This window comes from Onychomys torridus, chromosome 4 (genome assembly GCF_903995425.1).
Source record: "Onychomys torridus chromosome 4, mOncTor1.1, whole genome shotgun sequence".
NCBI classification, from domain to species: Eukaryota; Metazoa; Chordata; class Mammalia; order Rodentia; family Cricetidae; genus Onychomys; species Onychomys torridus.
In genome coordinates, this window is record NC_050446.1 from 38672652 (window position 1) to 38695645 (window position 22994).

At 38.8% G+C, this 22994-nt stretch overlaps 1 protein-coding gene across 1 annotated transcript in view; it reads left to right on the forward strand.

The window, feature by feature from the left end:
* The first annotated feature begins 813 nt into the window (after nucleotides 1-813).
* Nucleotides 814-22994, forward strand: part of Psmd14 (proteasome 26S subunit, non-ATPase 14) — an 88045-nt gene continuing 65864 nt past the window's right edge. Inside the window, exons 1-3 of the mRNA XM_036185099.1 lie at nucleotides 814-980; nucleotides 10090-10225; nucleotides 12335-12386. Of these exons, the coding sequence (XP_036040992.1) occupies nucleotides 12339-12386 (48 nt within the window). The 5' untranslated portion in view covers nucleotides 814-980; nucleotides 10090-10225; nucleotides 12335-12338. The remainder of the gene's footprint in view (nucleotides 981-10089; nucleotides 10226-12334; nucleotides 12387-22994) is intronic.

Consider the following 22994-nt stretch of genomic DNA (forward strand, 5'->3'; position numbering starts at 1 on the left):
AGGAATGCCTAGTGTTTTAAGTTTAGAAACGTTTTAAAGATGAATTTTAGCATATTTGAGAAAGTGGGAGTAATCTGTAAACATGATGAGTGACCTAAATGGAAACTCTATCTAGCCCCATGGTGTGATAGAAACTTGACAATATTAATTTTTGGGTAACTTTGCCTTTTGAAGATCTAACGCAGAGCAAAGATTAAAAAAAAGGTAAAATGTCTTTTATTGATAATTATGTAGAGAAATAAGTAAATTTTTCAATACTGTGAACAGTTGAACCTAAGAGGCAGGGACACTGGAAACAACGTCACTTTTCCTTGAGATCTATAATCCTTTTTAGGCAGTTGAAGGCAAGAAGGGGTAAACTGGGCTCCGGAAGAAGCTAGTTTATCGCTACACTCCCCCCCCCCCCACACACACACCCGCTTTTTATTTTTTCCCCGATTTTGCTTCTCGAGAGACCAAGATAAGTTTTTAACTCAAGTTTTTACTTTCTGAGGAGGGCCACAGTGGCGAAGGGCAGAAGCAAGGAGACAATGGCGAAGAACAGAACCAAGGAGATTCCGGGCTCCACAAAGCTAACGCTACCTCCAAAACATCTAAAGTTAACTCCAAAATACCCGAAGTTAACTCCAAAATGTCCAAAGCGGGGAAAGCTCGGTGAGGTCGGCTGGGCGCCGAGAGTAAAGCAGGAGGGCGGAGCCTCCCGCCCGCCTTCCGCCTCCCGGGAACTGGGGCGAGCGCGGCCCGCGCGGCCCGCGCGTGCGCCGTGCGCTCCTCCCGCAAGCCCGCTCCCCTCCCCAGCGGTCTCCAATTGGCGGCGCGGGAAAGGAAGCCGGGGAGAGCCGGGAACCCGGAAGTACTTCTGGGCAGAGGCCTGGGCGACTCTTTTGAATGGAATCGGGCTGATTCATCGCCGGTTCTCCGAGCCAGGTCCTTGTTGCGTGTGAGGCGCTGCTCTCGCCGCCGGGTTGCCACAAGGCCAGGTAAGGTGCAGACCGCGACCTCCCTCCCCACGGCCTCAGCTGACCCCCGAGGCGGGCCCGGGGAGGTGCGGGAGCCGGCCGCGCTAGGCCGCCGCAAGCCCCGGGCTTTCCTGAGTCACGTTGCCCAGCCAGGTTGCCCGTGGAGTCCCGGGCCTGATGGGGAGCACCGGCCCCCTTGGTTCTCTCTTCCTTTATTTCTGGGTCTCTGGCAGAGTCAGGTTTGGATATCGTCTCCTTGCAAACGTTTCTGCTTTACCCTAGCTTGGGAGCCTTTCCCCCATCAACTAGCAGACCCCTGTTTGTGGCCTGTTTGTGTTCGTCTTCAGTTCCTCCTGTGCTGAAAAACTTTGATACAGTCTGAGGAAGCAAAGGAGAGAGAGGGTGGACTGAATTTCAAGAGGGCGCGTGTTTTCTTCATCGTTTGTCCTTTAGGCTTAAAAACCTTCAGAGAGGCATTGCTTTTAATCATGAATATTTTCAAAATAAAAGTTTGGACGCTCCTGCTGTGCCAGTAGTTGTAGTATTGCTCCATTTGAGTGCTGGTCTGTGGATTGGTTACATTTCCTTTTTGAGTAAAGTAGAAACCAACTACCGCCGCTGTGGGTTATTGGAACTCAGTTTTCCTGTGAATTGAGCTCAATGTCTGTCAAAAGAATAACGTCAGCATCTCAAAAGAGTCTTAAGAAATTTTGTGACCGTTTGTTTACTTATTACTTTATTCGAAGACTAGGTCTCTGTACTTCTGGTTGGTCTAGAACTAATTATATATACCATGCTGGCCTTAAACTTCCGCAGACCTGCCTCAGTTTCCCAAATGTTACTGTTACAAGCTTGTAATTCCACTTCAGCACAGAGTGAAAAAGAAAATGGAATAAAAATGACAGTCAAGTTCCACTTGTTGGTGAACACTTTTAATCCCAGCACCCGGGAGGCAGAGGCAGACTTCCCTTTTTGAGTTAAAGGCCAGCCTGGTCTACCACATGAGTTCCAGGTCAGCGGGGTTACACAGTGAGTCCGTCTCACAACAAAAAACAAAAACCCAAACACTAATAAAGATTTACCATAAAAGGCTTTAAAATTAGCAGAGAAATACAGTTGTAGTGTGAACCCTCCCAGCACTCAGAGAGGAAAAGGTGGGGCAATTTCCAGAAGTTTGGGGCAGCCTAGTCTGTGTAAACTGGTTATAGGCCAGCCAAGGACATATGGAAAGACCTTGTTCTCTAACTTCAGGTAAAAGTATATGTGGGATTTTTTTTTTTTTTTTTTTTGTGGGAGTGTTTTGTTGTTGTTTGTTTGTTTTTGAGATAGTGTCTCCCTACACAACCCAGGCTAACCTCTAACTGGTGTGATCCCCCTACCTCAGCCTCCCCAGTTATGACTTGATAGGAGTGTGCCTCAACACGCAGCCCAAATGTGGTGCTGCAGACATAATGTAAGTAAAGCAATAAGACAAGCACTTGACTATGTTGAAATTGGAAACTGTGACAGAGTGTCAGTGAAGAGAATTAATGTAATGGAGGTCTTCTTTGCATGTTAGCTCACTAAATGGTTCCTTTTTAATGTTTGAATTGTATCTAGAGAGACAGCTGAGTGGTTAAGAGTGTGCACAGTAGTGCACATCTTTATCTTTAATCCCAGCACTCAGGAGGCAGAGGCAGGCAGATCTCTGTGAGTTCGAGGACTGTCTGGTCTACAGAGCAAGTTCCAGGACAGCTAGGGCTACACAGAGAAACTCTGTCTCAAAAAACCAAAAAGAGAGCATGTACTGCACTTGCGGAGGACCCAGGTTCTGTTCCCAGCACCCATAGCCAGTGGCTCACAATGGATTGTAACCCTCTCTCTTGTAGGTGTCTTCAGGCACCTGTACAAATGTGCAGATACCCACCCACTCACACAGACAAAATTAAAAATAATACAAATACATTCTTTGACTTAAACAAACGGCATAGGTTGTATATGTATAGATATTAAGATATACAGTGGCTCATAATTATAGTTAAGGTGTGCTTGGTGAAGACCTGAAAGTTGTCTTGGATTTGTCTAAAACAGAATTATATCTTGCCAAAAGAAGAAAAATGTGAAGGCATGATCTTTTACTTAATCTCACCTATTGGGTTCGTGACATCCATCCCAGCCTCATCCCCTGAGATCTTTGGTAATAATGCATTGCTAGTCTAGTTAAAAAGCTGGAATTTAACTTCAAGACTGGATTCCTCGTCTTTTTATGCTTGCCATATAAACCTTATACTTAGTATAGTACATAGATTTAGAATCATTTGAAAATCAGTAACAAGCAATTGAGCCTTTTTGGTTTTCAGTATTACAGCAGTGTTTTGATATTCAGGGTCTACCTGGGAAAGCCTGACCTGAGTAGTGAGTATTCACACCATGTCTGCTTGTGATGAGCCTTTCTTGGTAGTCTTGCTGCACTTACTGCAGAATTCATACTTTGCTTTGTGATAGTTTGTTATCTTCATCTGCCAAATAGTGCATTAAGTTGAATGGTCTTTATTAGTTTCAAGAGAACTGTAACAGTGACAGCATTTATTGAGTACCTAGGATATTCCTTCCAGGCTCTGTTATAGACACTTTCGATCTATTGTGACAGCAGACTTGGCAAGGTTACATATTTTTGTAGATGAACTTTAGGGTCTACCTCTAGAAGAAAGTAGCTTGTTCTACATAATGTAGTGGGTACATGGTGAAGTCTAGATTCAAATCTGAGTTGATTGGTTCTAGAGCCATTCTTAACTCTGTATTACTAATCTTTTCCTGTTGCATACTTAAATTTTGAGTGCACAAGGTAGTACCTTGCAGATATTTTGCTTAAGTGTTATAATTAGTGACAATGCAGTAAATAGCTGTATTTCTTTTAAGACAATTCTTAGAAGGGGATTGGAGTGGAATCTTGTTTTCTAAATTTAAAGTATTGGTTCACTGAAATGGGGTGGGGGGGAGACAGAGAGAGAGAGAGAGAGAGAGAGAGAGAGAGAGAGAGAGAGAGAGAGATAGATAGATATGGAGAGACAGAAAGACAGACAGACAGGTTGGAGGAGGGGAGAAAGGGTGGATGGCCTGCAGCAGCAGTCAGTTCACCGTTTCTACCATGTGGTTCTGGGGCTCAAACTAATCATCAGGCTCTTTCCTGCTAAGCCACCTTGCAGGTGGCTCCCAATGTTGCTTTTAAATATTTGTAATTCCAGTACTCAAGAAATGGAGGTGGTAGGATTGCTCCAAGTGTGAGACCAGCTTGTTCTATATAGCAAGGTCCAGGCCATCCAGGCCATGTAGTGAGATCCTGTCTTAAAAAACCTAAAGGTGAGCCGGGCAGTGGTGGCACACGCCTGTAATCCCAGCACTCGGGAGGCAGAGGCAGGTGGATCTCTGTGAGTCCTAGGCCAGCCTGGGCTACCAAGCGAGTTCCAGGAAAGGCACAAAGCTACACAGGGAAACCCTGTCTCGAAAAACCAAAAAAAAAAAAAAAAAACCCAAACAAACAAACAAAAAACCCTAAAGGTGGAAGAATTTCTATTTAAAGAATTAAATTTTCACTTTTTCTGGTTCTGATTCTACTGGAAAAAAGTAAGGAAGAAGTTCCTACCTTCCACAAATCAGAATAGAGAATTGAAGAAGTAGAAATATAGTGAGATCACAAATATGGAGTAGTTAAAAAGGATTTACTATTAGTTTGAGAATATTAATATTTACACAGAGGAATGGGAAGTAAACCAGTTACATAGGAGATACAATGTTAAACCTGAATGACTAAACACTTTGTGATTTTATATGAAGTTTATGCATTTTTGGTATGTTAGGTCCCTTGGAAAAGTTTGAAAGGTTGAAAAATTCAAATTAATACAACTTTGAAGGATCTGCTTTTGAGGTAGCCATTGTTTCATATAGTGTCTGTAAATATTTGAGAACTGATTTAAAGCTAACATGTACATGTTCTAAAATTAATGCATTTTAGTCAAGATAATGCCCTGAAAGATTAAGTGGTGAGCTTTCAACTTTCAAGTAGATTCTTGTTTTCTCGTCTTTGCTGTAAGGGTTCTAAATGTTGCTGTGTATGTGATGTTATACTGGATATGTAAAACATGTCATACTGTGGTAATGAATGTATTAAGCAAAGTTATCATATCAGGATGGAGAGGGCTCAGTGCTTACCAGCATTTGTGCTTGCAGAGGACTCAGATTCACCACCCACATGGCAGCTAACAACCATTTGTAACTCTAATTCCAAGGGATCTGACACCCTCTTCTGATCTTAGGGGGTACCAGGCATTCATTTGGTGCACATAGATGCATGCAAAACACCCATAAAATAAAATTTAAAAGAAAGTATCAAAGTGAATCTATTATGACTGGGCTCTTAAATCCTCAGTTTTTTGATAGGTGTAAGCTTAGTTTTGATCTATGAACCTTTTACATTGCTTCTATTTCTGAGAATTGAAGGTATTTTCCTTTAGCCAGGTGGTGGTGGCGACTCACACCTTTAACCCCAGCACTCAGGAGGCAGAGACAGGCAGATCTCTGTCTGAGACCAGCCTGATCTACAGTGTGAGTTCGAGGACAGCCAGAGATACACAGAGAAACCCTGTAAAAGTGTTCTCTTTTTATATTATGATGCACAGTTTAACTTGTGAACCTCTTTGCTGAATTCTGAAAATGGATGTCCCTGTCTCCAGTGTGATGAGTTTATTTCTGAGACATAGCTGGTGTTCTGAGGCCCACTAAGTGGCTCCAAAGTGAGAAAGAAGGGTAGCTTCTTGTAGATGGTGAGTGCTGATAAGGCATAGCAGGTAGCAGTCCTGTTGGCTTATCATATGCCCGTGATTGTGTTGAATGGTTTTCTGTGTGCATTGACTTCTTTATTCTTCTAAACAGCTATATGAAACAGATGTTCTCTTTTTTTTTCATTTTGTGGATGAGGAGATTGTGGAGGAAAGGTAATTGATTGAGGAATACACTGCTAATGAGTATTAGAGCCAGTTTGCATTTCTGGCACTATAACTGCAGGATGATATCGCTTACCACATATACTAAGAAAAGTGGTTATCATCATTTATCTCATCCCAGTGGACTGTTTTTATTTCTTGCACTTTTAGATGATAAGAGAATAAAGGGATGCTGAAAATTATGTTTGAGGTGTTCATAAGGTGTAATGTGCAAATGTAAGTACGTATTCTGTATTTTTCTGATTTTGAAAGTATAGGTAGCTCAGATTGGCAACATCCTTTGAGTGTAACTAGCTGCTCACTATTCACCATGCATGAACCAGCATATATGTTTCTTGTGAAGATGAGTTCAATAGGAACTGGAGGTATATAGTTCAGTAATAGAATGCCTGCTTGCCTGGCATGAAAGAAGCTCCAGGGCTGCCCAAAAATCCTGAAAGTGTAAGTACACTTTTAGTAGGACAGTGAGTGTGTACGTATAAAGTAGACACGGTCAAATTGATCATTTTAACTAATTTTGATGTGTAGTTCTGTGGCGTTTAGTATATTTTCTTTGTTGAATCACTGTATTACTACCAACCATTTCCAGAGCTTTTCATTTTCCCACTTGTAATACTTTTAAAAACATTGACAGCTCATGATTTTGTTGAATGGAGGAGAGCCATCATATTTGCCTCAATTGTAAAACATTTTATTTTTAGATTTATAAATACCAATTATAATTGACAAATGGAATTACATGAAATTAAAAAGCTTCTGTACAGGAAAAAAAAGACTTATCAGCAGAGTGAACAGACAGCCTGCAGAATGGGAGAAAATCTTTGCCAGTTATACTTCTGATAGGGGGTTAATATCTAGAATATATAAAGAACCTCAAAAATTAAACACCAAAACAGCGACCCCCCCACTCATACGCACAGTGTACATACACATAGACACATGCATAAATAAAATAAAATGAATGTTTGTTAAGAAAAAAGTAGCCAGTCAATAAATGGGCTAGTGAACAGAGTTCCCAAAAGAAGAAACACAAATGGTCAGTGGCTATTTTAAAAGGTTTTCATCATTTTAGCCACCAGGGAAACAACAGCGTAAAATTACTCTGAATTCCATCTCATCTCAGGTGAATGACTATTAGAACCACAACAGACACTGATGAGAGTGTTGGGGAAGGAAACTTATCTGCTCTGGTGACAGCAGCGAGGAGATGGAACTGGTCTCACGGTCCACCAGCAAATAAACGGACAGTGGAAATGTGGCCCATACAGTGGAACTTTAGGAAGTTGTGAAGTTTGAAAAAAAGATGGATGAAACTGGAAAATAGTACATTAAGTGAGGTCACCCAGGCTCATAAAGACAAATATCATGTGTTCCATGTCATATGCTTATCCTGTCTTCTAATTTTTATAAATGTATATTTATATGAGATGGAGTGGGTAAAGATCAGGAAAGTAGATGGGGACCTGTTTGATGGGGAAACAGCTTTCAGAAAGTGGGAAGGGAATTCTGGGAATGGAATGGTGTACATTGGAAAAGGAGTGATGGGCTGGGGAACCCACCAAAGTCAAGTATGTGGAAATGCCGTGTGTTTCGTTGCCTTCATTTCATCTAATAGACTTATATATTTCGTATAAGTGGGATCACATGATGTCCCATTGCTGTGATAAAAACACCCTGATAGTCCATGAACTGGCTTTTTAAAGCCCATTTCCTGTGGTGACGCCTTGCTCAGCCTTCATCCAGTGGGGAGGGTTTGGTCCTGCCCCAGCTTGGTGTGCCAGCCTGTGTTGACTACCCAAGAGAGGCCTACCCCATGAGGAGTTGTGGGGGGGGGGGTAGGGAGGAGCTGAGGAAGGGGAGGGAGGGAGGGAGGGGTTACTATAGTTGCTATATAAAATGAAAAAGGATTTTTTAATAAAATAAAATGTAAAAACAAAACAAAAACAAAAAACACCCTGACAAGAAACAATTTTGGGGGAAAAAGGAACTATTTTTATCTTACAAATTCAGATTGCAGTCTGTCATCATTTCCAAGAAGTCAGGGTAGGAATATGGAGCAGGTAGACCCTTCACATCAACAGTTAGTAACAGAAATGAGTGTATACCTTGTGCTCAGCTAGCTTTCTCTGCTCTTACAGAGTCTGGGGCCAAAACCAGGGAATGGTATTGCTCTATTTCTGGCTGTGTCTTTCCATATAAATTAAGGCAATCAAGACAGTCCCCCACATGCATGCACATAGGCCAACCTGATCTAATTAATCTTATTGAGACTCTTCTCAACTCAGTGTGATTGTATGTCATGTCATCCTGGAAGTTAGAACCATCATACATGACATGCCGCATTTAGGCCTGCCTCTCATCCCCCATTCCTTTCTTGTGCTAGGGATTGAACTCAGAGTTTTTACACACCAAGGCAAGCACTCAGTGGCTGGGCTACATTTCCAGCCCTTTCATGTTTTCAGGTTCAGCCAAGTTGTAAGATATATCATTACTTTGTTCCTTTTTAGAGCCAAGTAATATTTCATGTATTCTGTTGTATGTATGTGTGATAGAATTTGTTTACTCATTGTGTGATGGGCATTTGGACTGTTGTCACATTTGACTATCTTGAGTAGTAATGCTGTTCACATGAATGTACATGTCTTACTTTAAAGACCTGTTTTAAATTTTTGTGGCATATATCTAGGAATAGAATTGGTGGGCTGTATGGTAATTCTGTGTTTAAATTTTTGAACAACTGCCAAGTTGTTTACAGAACTCTTTGGTTTTGAAAAATTTACTTAGGATATTGTCATCTCAAGATACATAGCCTCAGATTTTGTTTATAGCAGTGTTTCTCAATTGAGAGTGATTTTGCCCTTCCAAGGGACATTTAGCAATGTTTGGAGACATTTTTTTATTGTCACATGTTTGTCATTTTTGTTAACATATAGTGTGTGGAGGTCAAAGCTACTGCTAAACACATTATAATACATTGGACAGCCCCCACAGCAAAATTAAAGGTTCTGGATATCAATAGTACCAAACTTAATATTCTGACTGTTGACCTAGATTTTACTGTCGTAGAGACAAGAGTGTCTGCTGCTTTGCATTTACCTGGGATTCTGCAATAAGAATGAAACTTTTGCCAGGCAGTTGCCGGGCGGTTGTGGCACACACCTTTAATCCCAGCACTTGGGAGGCAGAGGCAAGTGGATCTCTGTGTTAGAGGCTAGCCTGGCCTACAGAGTGAGTTCCTGGACAGCCAGGACTGTTATATGGAAAAACTTTGTCTTTGAAAACAAAACAAAACAAAACAAAAAAAACAAAAAAAGAAAGAAAGAAACTTTTTTTCTTAGTGTTTATTATCCCTTTTCGATTATAGGTTGAAAATGTAAACTTCTAAATTCTGAAGTGTGTTCAGAGAGGGAAGGAGGGAGGTAATGTTTCTAGTACATTGTTTTCTTGTGGTTTTGACAGGATCTTACTGCAGAGCTTGGACCACTTTCAAACTCGGTCTCCTGCATATTTTTGAAATAAACCAGTACTTTGGGCAACACAGTAGGATTTAAAAGATAATAGTGTTGCTACAATTTATTTCCCTCTTGCTTTTATACAGTTCTTAGCACTTTGCATTTTCTTATTATTTTCATCATAGTTGTGAATAATGAAAGGATCATGGAGATGAAATCTTCAAGATAAAAGACAAATAACACTAGTAGGTCCTCAATGCACAAGTGTCGAAATTTGTATTGAACTTATGTACTGATTGTATAATAAAGTGTTTCTTTTTCTTTTTAAAACTAAGCAAATATTATTCTTTAATAGACCCCAAGGAGTACTGAAAGCTATAAAATATCAGCCCTCAAAGTCAGGGGCAAAAGTGAAATACATAAACACAGTGTAACAGAGTAATCTCTATGCCCAGTAACCACATAGGTGGTAAATAAGTCCATGCTCTCAAGAAGTAATTATTAAAAATCGGTTTTAGAGCCGGCAGTGTAAGAGTGTTTGCCTAGCATGGATGATGCCCTCAGTCCAGTATCCAGCACTGGGAGAGTGTTGACTTTTGTTTGATTTGCGGGACTTGGCTTCTTTTAAAGATTCTTGGGGGGGGGGGTGTGGAGATATAAAATGTTCTCGATTCTCAATTAAGTACCTTTCTTTTTTAGGAGAGAAAGAGAAAAAAAAAAACTATTTGTGAAAAATTATACCTGACAAAATTAGCAAGAATTGGAGTTAATAAGAAATTTGTCAAATTCAACAAATTGAATCCCAACACCGTAAAGAGTTATAGTTGCTGACCAGGTAAGATTTAAGAGTGTATTTTACCTTTAACTGTTGTTTTAGGGTTTGATAGATCTATGTAAATGTATTATTTTTAACAAGCATCAAATTATGAATATGTGTTATAACCAGATTTTAGGAAGTTGTGTGATTTAGAATATTTATCAATATATTTCATTTCCAAATGTTAGTATTTTTATAAAACGTGTTCATCTTAAGTGTTTTAATTTGTTAAATATCTTTTCTTGTTTGCTGAGACATCTAATTTTGTGAAAAACACAAGTTTGACCTGCCAGATTTTCTTTCCCTCTGCTCCCACATCGCTTATGTATATTCACAGCATCTGGAGTCTGTAGTATCAGAAGCAGCACAGAGGAAGTAGATGAACCAACACAGCTGGGGCTGACTCTGCCTAAGATGGTCTGTGTGTGTGTTCGGAAGGAGTGTTGCCAACCCCAATGCTTCTGTAGTTTGGGAGCCTGAAGTGGTCCAGAAGAATTTTTCTTTAGAAATACATTTTAGAGAAAATATCTTTAATATTTTAAAATTACAAGATTGTTTAAAAGGGATTGTACTGAGTGACTATTTGAGGAACTTGATGGAGATGTTATTTGTAATTATAATTAGACAGATAAGTATGGTTGTGAAGATTAGATTTTGTCTGAAATATCAAATTTTCTTGCCTTTTCATTTGTACAGATGAATTTATCTATTGTGAATCTCACAGATGTATTATATGAAAGAAAAAGTCAGACAAAAAAAATCTATGGTTCTGTTTTTATACAATTTGAAAGTAGCAGAACTATTCTGTACCGTTAGAAGACAGAATCCCACCTGTCTGGAGTAGTAGGGACTGGAAAGGGCTTCAGAGGCATTTTCTGTGGCTTTTTAATGTAGGTGATGGTGTCATCAACCAGTGTGCTCACTTTGTGAAGTGTCCTCGGCTTCATCATTTGTGTGCTTTTCTGTATGCAGACTTGAATAAAGTTTGTGATGTTAACGATTACTAAGTATTACGGGATTAAATTGTTACCAACTGGTTCAGCAAACATAATTAGGCAGAATTGTAATGATTTAATTGAGGTTTAGTTTGTAACAGTTCTAATTGGTAAAGCGTGAACAAAAATTCCTAATCTCTTTATGCTTAGTTTATATTATAATTTGTGATGATCTAAGTATACACTTAGTAAGAAGATGAACTTTAAGGCATAGTATTAGTTTTTAAGTAAAAAAAAAAAAGTTGCTTTGTTTTCATTTTTTATATACTTAGTTACACTGTAATTCTTGAATAGTTTGATTCCTTATTCTGTATCTGAGGCTATGTAAGTACAACTGCCATTTCTTTTCTGTTTCTTTTGTGAGCTTCTTGTGCTTAGGAATATCTTCCTTAGTTATTCCAGATGCTGAAGATAAACTGGTATCTCCAAGTTGTAAATAATTAACTCTGAAATTGTGATTGAGAATAGCAGCTGTGAAGGGAAGTGTATCTCTACAGCATCTGAAGTGTATCTGCGTAGGTTCTAGAACACTATCTTAATGCATTTAATGTTTACTCTATAGTATTTTCTTTTAATGTAATGAGTTCATTTTTAAAAAGCCTTTGATGCTAATTCAGAGATCCGTAATCCACTCACAATGTCTTTCACATGTAGTTTTGATGATAACTGACAAGCTGTAAGTTAATTAGCACAGCACTTACTAATGAGGATGTTAAAATTTAATTTAAAAGTGTAGATTTTTATTTGTACACTCTGAGCAAATTGAAGGAAATTCAATCATACATATGATAAGCATTCGGGCACTTCCCCCCACATCCAGGTGCTTTATTAGATAACAATAAGAAAATATAATTAACTTAAGGATAGCAAAGTTTTGAAAGTATGCTAAGATTGCTTGTCTTTAAAACTGGGGATAACCCAAAACCAAAGCAGTGAAATAAGGTCTGTTAATTAGCATGGAAGACAGCTTCTTGAATTAATATGTGGTGTTAATTAACAGGAAGTCTGATGTTGTGTTGTAATTACCACCAATATTTTTGACATACTGAGTGACTGAAGGTGAATTATATAGATAGCAAATGAGTAAACACTTTTGTGCTTAGGAACGTTTTCCTTTGTTTCTGTTTTCTAGAAATATGGACAGACTTCTTAGACTTGGAGGAGGTATGCCTGGATTGGGCCAGGTTAGTATGCAGACTGTTTCTTAGTGTGTAAGCAACAAGCTTTTTATGTAGTTATCCCAACAGAAAGAACCAACAGACCACCTTGTGGTAAGGGGCACACCTTACTGGGAGTGGCTGAAATCGCAACATGAAGTAAAATTGGAAACATTTTTATCTTTTTCTCCTGGTAATAAGAATTTTTTGTTGTTCACTTGTTTGGTTTAAAATGTTGGGATATGTGAACTTATAAAGTTGCCTTCTCAAATAAAACAACAACAAAAAACCCTGAAACTTAAAACATATTTTTTAGTTTATCATATAAACTTGTTAATGTTACACATGACAAATATAACATGGCATACTTTTTGTGGGTCAGAAAATGAATTCATTGACTCAGTATGCAGTCTTAATGCTAAACTTCTGCTAGTAATTATAACACTAATGTGTGGTGAATTGACAATAGCTAATGTTTCCTTTAAGTTTGATATCCTTGTGCTTTCTTTTTATACTGTTAATTAAAATGAAGAGCTCTTTCCGTTGTCTTAATATCATTTATTTTGTTCAGTGCTGCTGGGTAGGTGATTTCTGGGTAAGTTTCTGTTAGAAGGTCTGTTTGCCTCTAGTTAAACAGGTATTTCTCTTTTGTTGTGTTGAGAGACTCAAGCCCAGGCTCACACATGCTCTGTCACTGCTTACCACACCCAGCCCTTTGCCTCTTAAGTTCTGACTATAGTTCTGGTTATCCATTTCCTTAATTAATGAAAAGTTATTAGGTGTCATTCTCTTCCTATAACTCTAGTCTCTTAGTTCCCAGCTTTTCCTCATTTCTATATTACTATTAGTATTTCGTCTTTTTTTTTTTTTTTTTTTTTTTGTTCAAATTAAGCTGTATTTGGAGGGAGAAACACAGTTTTGAGACTTAATAAATGATTTTTTTGTGTGTTTTAAAAGCACCCTACATGATCTTAGGCCTGTCATGGTTTGTCACTGATAAAGACTTAGAAGATGCCAGCTTTTTGGGATTCTTGATTGTGTGTTGAAGCAAACTTAGTTTTCATTTATTTTTGTTTGTTGGGAATATTTCTCATGTTCTTTGTCGTGAGCCAGTTTCTTCATGAGACTTCATTTTTTATCTGTGTAATTCACTCTCTGTCATGGAGGTACTACAAATTCATGTGCAAATGATGTGACATTGCCTTAGCGAAATTCTTAACTAAAGGTTGAGTCATATCTCAATATCAAAATAGCTTTCCTTAATTATTAGATATGTTATTTATTCATATTATAAATCTGCTCGGAAAAATCATACATGAAATCGTGGCCACATACTGAGTTATATTGTTTTACAGTCATCTCTGCATACCTTTCTAGACTGTGGAAACTCAATGTTTTCTAAGTGAGCTCTCTTTTGTTTCTGATTTTTATTAGTTAGCCTCAGGCTCCTCAGTTTGTGTATTTGTTGGAACTTTTGTATGTGTTACTAAAGAACCTACTATTTCATGTATTTCCTCTTTCCGGGTAGATGGCAAGCTCTCAGAAGAATAATGTAGAAGAGTCCTTTTTGTGATCATCTCTTTTTTCAAATACTAGGTGATCAGTTCTTTTGTTTCTCTCTTAAATTTTACTTTACTCTTGATCACTTCCTGTTGGGAGTGTTGCAGAGCAGTTCAAACTATAACCAGGAGTTAACATCAGACCACAAATTATGGGCTTTGTCCTCAACAAAATTGCCATGACGTTAGAGGCTAGCTACAGTGCAGGTGTTTCCAAGTCACCCATAGTTTGGCCCACTTGCCCTCAGGACCCCTCAGATTTGATAATTTACTAGAAAAACTACAGACCTGAAGGTACTGTTCTTATAATTAGAGTTTTGTTATCATGGGTAAAAATCAAGAGAATCATCTAAAAGCAGGGCTTCTGTGTCTTATGTAATCAGAATGTGTCACTGTTTTGCAAGTCTGTGTGTTCACCAGCTAGGAACCTCCACATGCTTCAGTGGGCCCTGAGTAAAGGCATTCATTGAAATCTCAGTACCTGTGCTGGTTATTAAGCCATTGACCAAAACTGAGCCTAATATTCAGTTCCTATCTCTTCCTCAAAATGGGTCACCCTCAAAGATCCCATATTTAAATCATATAGTTAATCTTGTTTGGTCTTTGAGGCCATGTAAGAGTCATTAAACAATTAGTTACTACCATCGCAAACACTGTCTTTAGGAAATCCCAAAGATTTTTGAGGCTTTGTGCTGAGAACTCAAAGAGCAAATTATATAGACAAGATTTGTTTTCAGTCTTAACCTGATTATTTATAATTCAGTATTTCGTCAGAATGTTTCTTGTGCTATTATTTAGTGCTAGTTTTTGTTTTTTAAATTTTTTTTTAAATTGTGGTGTTGGGGATTGAAACCAGGGCTTTTGGTATGACAGGCGGGCTACCGCTAAGTTACATCCCCGGTCATGATGCTGATCATTTTCTTATTCCCTACCAATCCAAGTATTAGACTTGGAATCATTCATCGCCTCTGACTCTGTATTAGTTACAGATTCCTTTGCTATGAAGAGACACCATGACCATGCAACTCTTATAAAGGAAAACATTTACTTGTGATGGTTCGCTTATAGTTCAGAGGTTTAGTCCATTATTGTCATGGCAGGAAGTAAGGCAGTGTGTAGGCAGACATGGTGCTGAAGAAGAAGCTGAGAGTTCTTATATTTTGATCCCATAGGCAACAGGCAGTGGTCTGTCTCACTAGGTGTGGCTTGAACCATGTATATGAGACCTCAAAGCCTGCCTCCACAGTGACACACTTTCTCCAACAATACCACACTTATTTTATAAGGCCATACCTCCTAAGAGTGCCACTCCTTTTGGCGGGGGCATATTCTTTCAAAACACCACAGGCTCATTCAATCTTTCTGACCCCTTCCATATAGCTTCTTGATCCTTGAAGGGAGGGGTTTGATGAAAACATCCTATATAGGACTGAATGCTCCCAAACCTCTCATTCTTTATACATTGTCTAGTTGTAGGTCTCTGTGTTAATTCCCATCTTCTGCAAGAAGCTTCTGTGATGTGGGTTGAATAGTGCATTGATTTATGCATGTAGCAACATGTCATTAGGAGTCATTTTATTGCTATGTTCCTTTAGCAAAATAATAATAATAGGTTTTTCCCTAGGCTCATGACCTATATCTAGTCTCAAGTTCTTGACCACTTTAGCATTGCTAGATATGAATTCTGTCTCATAAGCTGATCCTTAAGTCTAAGCAATAAGTGGTTGGTTACTCCTGTAAGATTTGTGCCAGTATTACACCAGTATATCTTGCAGGATGGCCATTATTTTAGTCAGCAGGGTTGGTACTTGGGTGATATTGATGATTACCTTTCTCATTCAGTAGCATGCAGACTACCTTCAGTACTCACTGATTGCTAGTCAGTAGAGGTGAAGCCTTTAGTTAGGCACCAAGTTCTCTGTCTTTAATGATGTAAGTTAAGTATTGTCTTCAATAGTAGACCTTACCTTCGGGTTGTAGAACAACCAATAGCCTTAACAATAGCTTGTGACGTTTAGGGGTTTCTGTGACCTCTTTGGCCAATGAATCAAAATATAATCCAATCCTGGCATTGGAGGTTTTACTTTATTGCATAAGATGTCTATGTGGGACATTATTGCCCCTATTATTTGGTGGCTCCATCTAGATTATTCTCGTATAAGTATATATTAGGATGCTTCTACAGTAGTAGGTGTTTCAAATGGCCTTTGGTGTTAGTTGTTCCTCCTCAAGATCCCCTTTTCTCATATTTCTCTCCCTATTTAACCCTCCTATTCTAGTTTCCTCTTTGTCTCGTCATAACTATATTATTCCATTTCCCCTTCCTTGGGAGATGCTGTCCTATCCCCTAGTCCTTTACTCTATCTAACCTCTGTGATTATTAGGATTGTAATACAAATATTGAAAGCTAACATCCACATGTAAGAGAAAATCTGCAATATTTGTCTTTTGGGTCTGGTTACCTCCTTCAGGATGATTGTTTCTAGTTGTAGCCATTTACTTGTAAATTTCATAATTTCATTTTTTTTTAAAAATCCATTCATTAGTTGCTGAACATTGAGGCTGTTTCCAGTTTCTGGCTATTATGAACAGAGTAGCAGTGAACATGAATGAGCAGGTGTCTCTGTGATAGGATGTAGAGTCCTTTGGGTGGATGCCCAAGAGTAGTGTAGCTGGACCTTGAAGTAGATGATTCCCAGCTTCCTGAGGAGCCACCACACTGATTTCTGTATTAGCTGTACAAGTTTTGCACTCCCACCAGCAATGAATAAATGTTCCCCTTTCTCTGCATTCTCACCTCCATGTGCTGTCATTTATTTTGTTGATCTTGGCCATTCTGGCTAGGGTTAGATGAAATCTCAAAGTAGTTCTAATTTGCATTTTCCTGATGGCTAAGGATGTTGAACATTTTAAGTGTTTCTCAGCCATTTGTGTTTCATTGATTGAGAATTTTCTGTTCAGGACCACATTTTTAATTGAGTTATTTGTTCTCTTGATGTTCATTTTTCTTTATATATTCTAGATGCTAACCCTCTTTCAGGTATAGAATTAAGATCTTTTCCCATTCTGTAGGCTGCTGCTTTGCCTACATGTTGGTGTCCTTTGCTGTAAAGAAGCTTTTCAGCTTCCTGAGGCCCCAGTTATTAATTACTTTTCTTAGTGCTTGTGCTGTTGGTTTTCTCTTTTCCTGTGGCAGTGATTTCAATACTGTCCCTCACATTCTGTTCTAAATATAATCAGCTTGAGGGAAACTTGTCTTGTATTGAGGTCCTTGATCTATTTGGAGTTGAGTTTTGTGCAGGGTGAGAGAGATGTATTATTTTCATTCTTCTGCATAAAGCCATCCAGTTTGACCAGCACCATTTGTTGAAGATGCTGTCCAGAATAGATTTATGTATGTATGAGAACTTGGTTTATAATATAGGTGGTATTACTGGTGAAACAGAAGGCCTAGTCAGTAAAGGCTGTTGAATTAAGTGGCTTTCAGTATTTGGGGAAATGAATATTGGATCCCATCCTTAGGTGTGCACAAAGTATTTACTAGGTAGATTGAACCATCTACATAGGAAATCAAACTTTATAGTTGTAGACAGTATGTCTATTGGGTGGCTGTTATTCCAAACCAAACTAGGCATTGTTAGGAATAGGAAATTAGAACATTTGTACTTTGACAGAGAGCATGAAATGGTGTAGCTGTTACGGAAAACAGTGTGGAGATCCTCCAAAGATTAAAGGTAGAATTTCATTATGATATAGCAGTCCTATTTCGGAGTATAGGACCAAAGAATTGTTGGCAAGACTACAACATACTTGAATATCAGTGTTTAAAGCAAATTTATATAGCAGCTAAAAGATGGAAACAACTCAGTGCCCTCCAGCAGTTGAATGGGTAAATGGGATGTGGCATATATTTATTTGCACCATGGAATATTATTCAGCCTGAAAGGAATGTACCTCTGGCATATGCTATAAGATGGGCATACTTAAAACTGGCCTGGAACCTGCCTGTACTGAATCCACCAGGTTTAAATGAATCCCCAGGGGTGTCTTGGTCCTGGAGGACATGGGAATGGAGGGGAGGGGCTGGGGGGTGGAGGCGGGAGTGGGGAGGACAGGGGAACCCATGGCTGATGTATAAAATTTAAACACATAATAATAATAATAATAATAATAATAATAATAATAATAATAATAATAATAATAAAAAAAATAAACTGGCCTGGAACTTGCTATGTAGACCAGGTGGGTGTCTGATTTACATAAATCCACCTGCCTCTGCCTATCCACCTGTCTCTGCCTTCTAAGCACTGGGATCAAAGATGTGTGCCACTATGACTGCTAAACACATTTTTAAATGGAACAAGGCCAGACCTAAAAGGGCATTTTTGTTTTTAAAGAAACTTTGATATCCTTACCCCCTTAGTATAGGGTAGCACATCTTTTTTTTTTCCCCTGACACAGGGTTTCTCTGTAGCTTTGGAGCCTGTTCTGGACTACCTCTGTAGACCAGGATAGCCTCGAACTCACAGAGATCCACCTGCCTCTGCCTCCCGAGTGCTAGGATTACAGGCTTGTGCCACCACCGCCCGGCGAGGGTAGCACATCTTAAAGGATTACACATTGACTGTCTCAGGATAGAATTACTGATTTATTTATTTCTTTATTTTGAGACATGGTTTCTCTTTGTAGCCCTGGCTGCCCTGTAACTCTCTATGTAGACCAGGGTGGCCTCGAACTCATAGAATTGCCTGCTTCTAACTCCTGTGTGATGGGACTAAAGGTGTGCACCACTAGTACTACAGCCAGCCTCATTACTTACGAATTCTTTTCGGGAAAGACAGACTGGACATTTAAAGACTAGCAGTAGAGGAAAAAGAAAAAATTACTGCACATTTAGCAGATTGACAAATCATTAAGACAAAAAAATGAGAAAAAGAACACATTTTGTATTTTTAAGGTTAAGAATGACCAACAATAGTATGAAAAGATACTTAGCATCACTAAGTCAGAGAAGTGACAAAGCCATTAGTTTTGAGGTTTTTTTAAACGCAATAGGTGGCTCAGGTTGGTCTGGAATTCACTATCCTCCTGCTTCTGTGTCTTTGTCCTGGGATTCCAATCGTATGTCATCATCTGTGGTAGTTTGAATGAGAATGGCCCCTACAGACTCAAAAGTTTGAATGCTGCTTGGTCACCAGTTCGTGGAACTGCTTGGAAAAATTAGGAGGTGTGGCCTTGTTGGAGGAGGTATGTCACTGAGGATGGGTTTTGAAGTTTCAAGAGCCCATGCCATTCCCAGGTAGCTCTCTATCTGCCTCGTAGTGGTTGCCTTAACATGTAAGCTCTCAGTTACTGCTCCATCATTGCCCGTGCCTGCTGGTCTGTTTCCATGCATCCAGTCATGATGGTCATGGACTCTAACCCTGTGGAGTCATGAGCCTCCAAAGTAAATGTTTTCTTTCATAAATTTTTTGGTCACATGTTTTGTCACAGCTAACTATGATATCCCTAGCAGTTTTGATTTTTTTTAAAAGCCTGTATGCTAGTGAAAATTTGAGGGAAAAGAATTGTCATAGAAGCTGTTTCCCCTTATTGGGGGAGTGGTGGTTTATGGGTAGGAGTAGTTAGTTAAGGATTGTGGCTCAGTGCTTAGAACATTAACCAGTAAATAATCTGTTAAATGAACACATTGTATATGGACTAAAAATGGTTAAAGTCACTTTGGAGAGCATTTGACAGTATCTAGTAAAGCTGAAAACAACCAAACTTACGTGATTCAGCAATTACAATTTTTTCACTTTATAGATTCTTTTTGTTTTGTTTGGTGGTTTTTTTTTTTGGGGGGGGGGTTGTTGTTGTTGTTTTCGAGACAGGGTTTCTCTGTGTAGCTTTGCGCCTTTCCTGGAACTCGCTTTGGAGACCAGGCTGGCCTCAAACTCACAGAGATCCGCCTGGCTCTGCCACCCGAGTGCCACCACCATCCAGCAAGATTCTTACACATGTATATCAAGAAACACTTGGACTATTGCTAGACTATCTGGGACAAACTATGAGGCAATGGAATGCAGCAGTGAAAATAAGCTGGAGGGGCTGGAGAGATGGCTCAGAGGTTAAGAACACTAGCTGCTCTTCCAGAGGTCCTGAGTTCAATTCCCAGCAACCACATGGTGGCTCACAACCATCTGTAATGAGATCTGGCGCCCTCTTCTGGCCTGAAGGGATATATGCAGGCAGAATACTGTATACAAAATAAATAAATAAATCTTTAAAAAAAAGAAAAGAAAAGAAGCTAGAATCTGTATGTATGCCCAGTAGACCGTACAAACATAAATGCAATAATCTTTTTCAAGGGCGTAGACCCAAGTTATGGGAATAGTTGGCTTTATAGTATTCTGCGTGTTGGAAATGTTCGCTCTATCTGAACTGTCAGTTAAGCACTTGAAATGTGATGGGAGGAGCCTACGAGTGACTTCATATTCACTTAAAATCTTACATGCCTTTTGAGACCATGATATATCTTGTATTACTGACTTAAAAACTGTGTTTAAATTTATTTTATTTAACTTTAGTGGCTATAGTATTGTATAGTACAACTTAGGTACCCTTCATGAATCATGAGAAGGAAGACAAAGGTACCTAAGCTTTATATATTAAGTTATTTTAATACACACACACACACACACACACACACACACACACCACACACACACACCACACACACCACACACACACACACACACACACACACACACACACCCCACACACACACACACACAGCTGGGCATGGTGGTGCACACCTTCAATCCCAGCACTCTGGGAGGCAGAAGTAGGCAGGTTTCTGAGTTTGATGCTAGCCTGGTCTATAGAGCGAGTTCAAGGACAGCTAAGGCTCTACAGAGAACCCCTATCTCAGGGGGGGAAAATTGAAAAAACAAAACACAAACAAACAAACAAAAAAAACCACCAAAATATCCCTCAGGCAAAATAAATATAACAATACTAAAACATTAAATCACATTAAATGACTTCTTTTATTATTACTTTTTAAAAAATTCTTTTGAGGCAGGATCTCATCATGTGACTCTGACTGGCCTGGTACTTATTATGTAGACCAAAGTGGCCTCCAATTCAGAGATCCACTTGCCCCTGCCTCCCCATGTAACTGTGATGCCTGGCTAGAGTTAGTGTTTTGAAAGAACTCTGAAGATAGAAGATAGGTAAGAAAGAATGAAAGTAGAGACAAGCAGATCCTGCAGTGATGCTTTACAGTAATTATAGATAGTTATTTTTTGTTTTAACCTTTACCTGCCAGAAAAATCATGCTGTGGCATCATGGCATGAGCCAGCATAGTTTCACGTGTAAGGTTAATGTTTGTAGCTGTCACATTTGAAATAAAAGTTTGAATTTTGCTGTCAGCACTAGTGTAGCGTCATGAAATGAACAAACTTTTCAAAAGGCTTCTTATATGTTTCCTTTGTTTCTACAGAGTGATAGTTTTTCATCCAGATAAGTGCCTCTTACCTTTTTTGAAAACATTTTTTTTTAAGTGTCTGATGTGATGCCCCATACATTTACAAAGGGCTTTGTCAGATTAGGTGCATTCAGGATTTTATGGCCAGAGACTAAAAATAAAAAGAACCTTACTAAACACGGTTAGATTAACTTGGCTTTTTTCTTCCTGATAAGTAGAGAAAAGTCGTGCTATTTTAATAGTTTTATTTCTTTCCTTAACTATAAATAATAGTAATTTTACTACAGAAACAAAGCAAAACTACATGATATCTTTGCTATTTTCTAAACTAGTTCCTCTAGTTTCTAATCATTTTGTTAGTGTGCTTGATTTGATGTAGTGTTGAGGAAGAAGAAAGGTCAAGTCAAAGGTCAACTAATGAGAGCATTGTCTTTCTAGTCATTGTAGTGTGGTTCCGAAGACAGCAGACTGTGAAAATGTGGTGCTCTTGAGAGTACTTAAAAATAAGTAGAAACAATTCCTGTTGGAGGCATTGTAGTTAATCTGTGCTGTTTTATATGAACATTCCAGAAGGGAAACTTAGGGATATTAAATTTCAGTTTTGATGTGAAATTATAACAGTCTATTTGTTTGAGTTCTTGGAATGTAAGAGAAGTGATATATTTTTATTTATACTGAAACTTCTCAAGAATATCAGATTCTGATGAAATAAAATCATAATTATGAGGAACAGTGAAATGATGGATCTGTATATCTGGTTATCTTTTTATGAGCTAGAAGGAAGACCAAGAAGATACTTATGTTTAATACAAAAATCTCAGATAGTGTGGTATAATCTTAATAGTCCACATTGAGGGTATTATGAACTTAAAAATCCAAGTTGTGTTTTCTTCTTTATCTTCCACATTGTTTTATGTATGTTTGTTTTTTGTTTGAGGTAGTCTAGGCTGGTTCAAGATTCTCCACTTAAGCTTTCTAAGTGTTGTGATTACAGGCACCTGCTACCATGTTTTTCTCTGTGTTTTCCTGTTGAACCATTTACCGGCACACATTGGGCTTTCTATCTTAAATTTGCATATTGAATTTATAAGTTTTCATTTTATGTTATCATTCAGACAGTTCTGTGTTCATCATACCCACCTAGAACTTGGGCATGCAGGACTGGAGTTGTCCTTCACCTCACACCTTCATGGTTCTTTGTAGGATGCTATCCAGGTTGAGTGCTCCAGAAGCATGCCATTGAACAGAGTGGTGCTTTCCATAAGACTGCCTGTCACTATATCATTTTTAATTGCTACCAGTGATTTCACAAGCTTTCCTTCTACAAGAGAGAAGGCTTATGGAAAGAGTGAGCTGAGCAGTTAAGGACAATAAAGAGTAAATGATGGCTATGAGAATCTTACTTTTCTCTTACTCTTGTCTTTATATTTATAACCAAGAACATTCTTGCACAGGGTGGCTCCCAGTTAATTAGCTCTTTATCTCTCTTTTTTTTTTTTTTTGGTTTTTTGAGACAGGGTTTCCCTGTGTAGCTTTGCACCTTTCTTGGAACTCACTTGGTAGCCCAGGCTGGCCTTGAAACAGAGATCTGCCTGGCTCTGCCT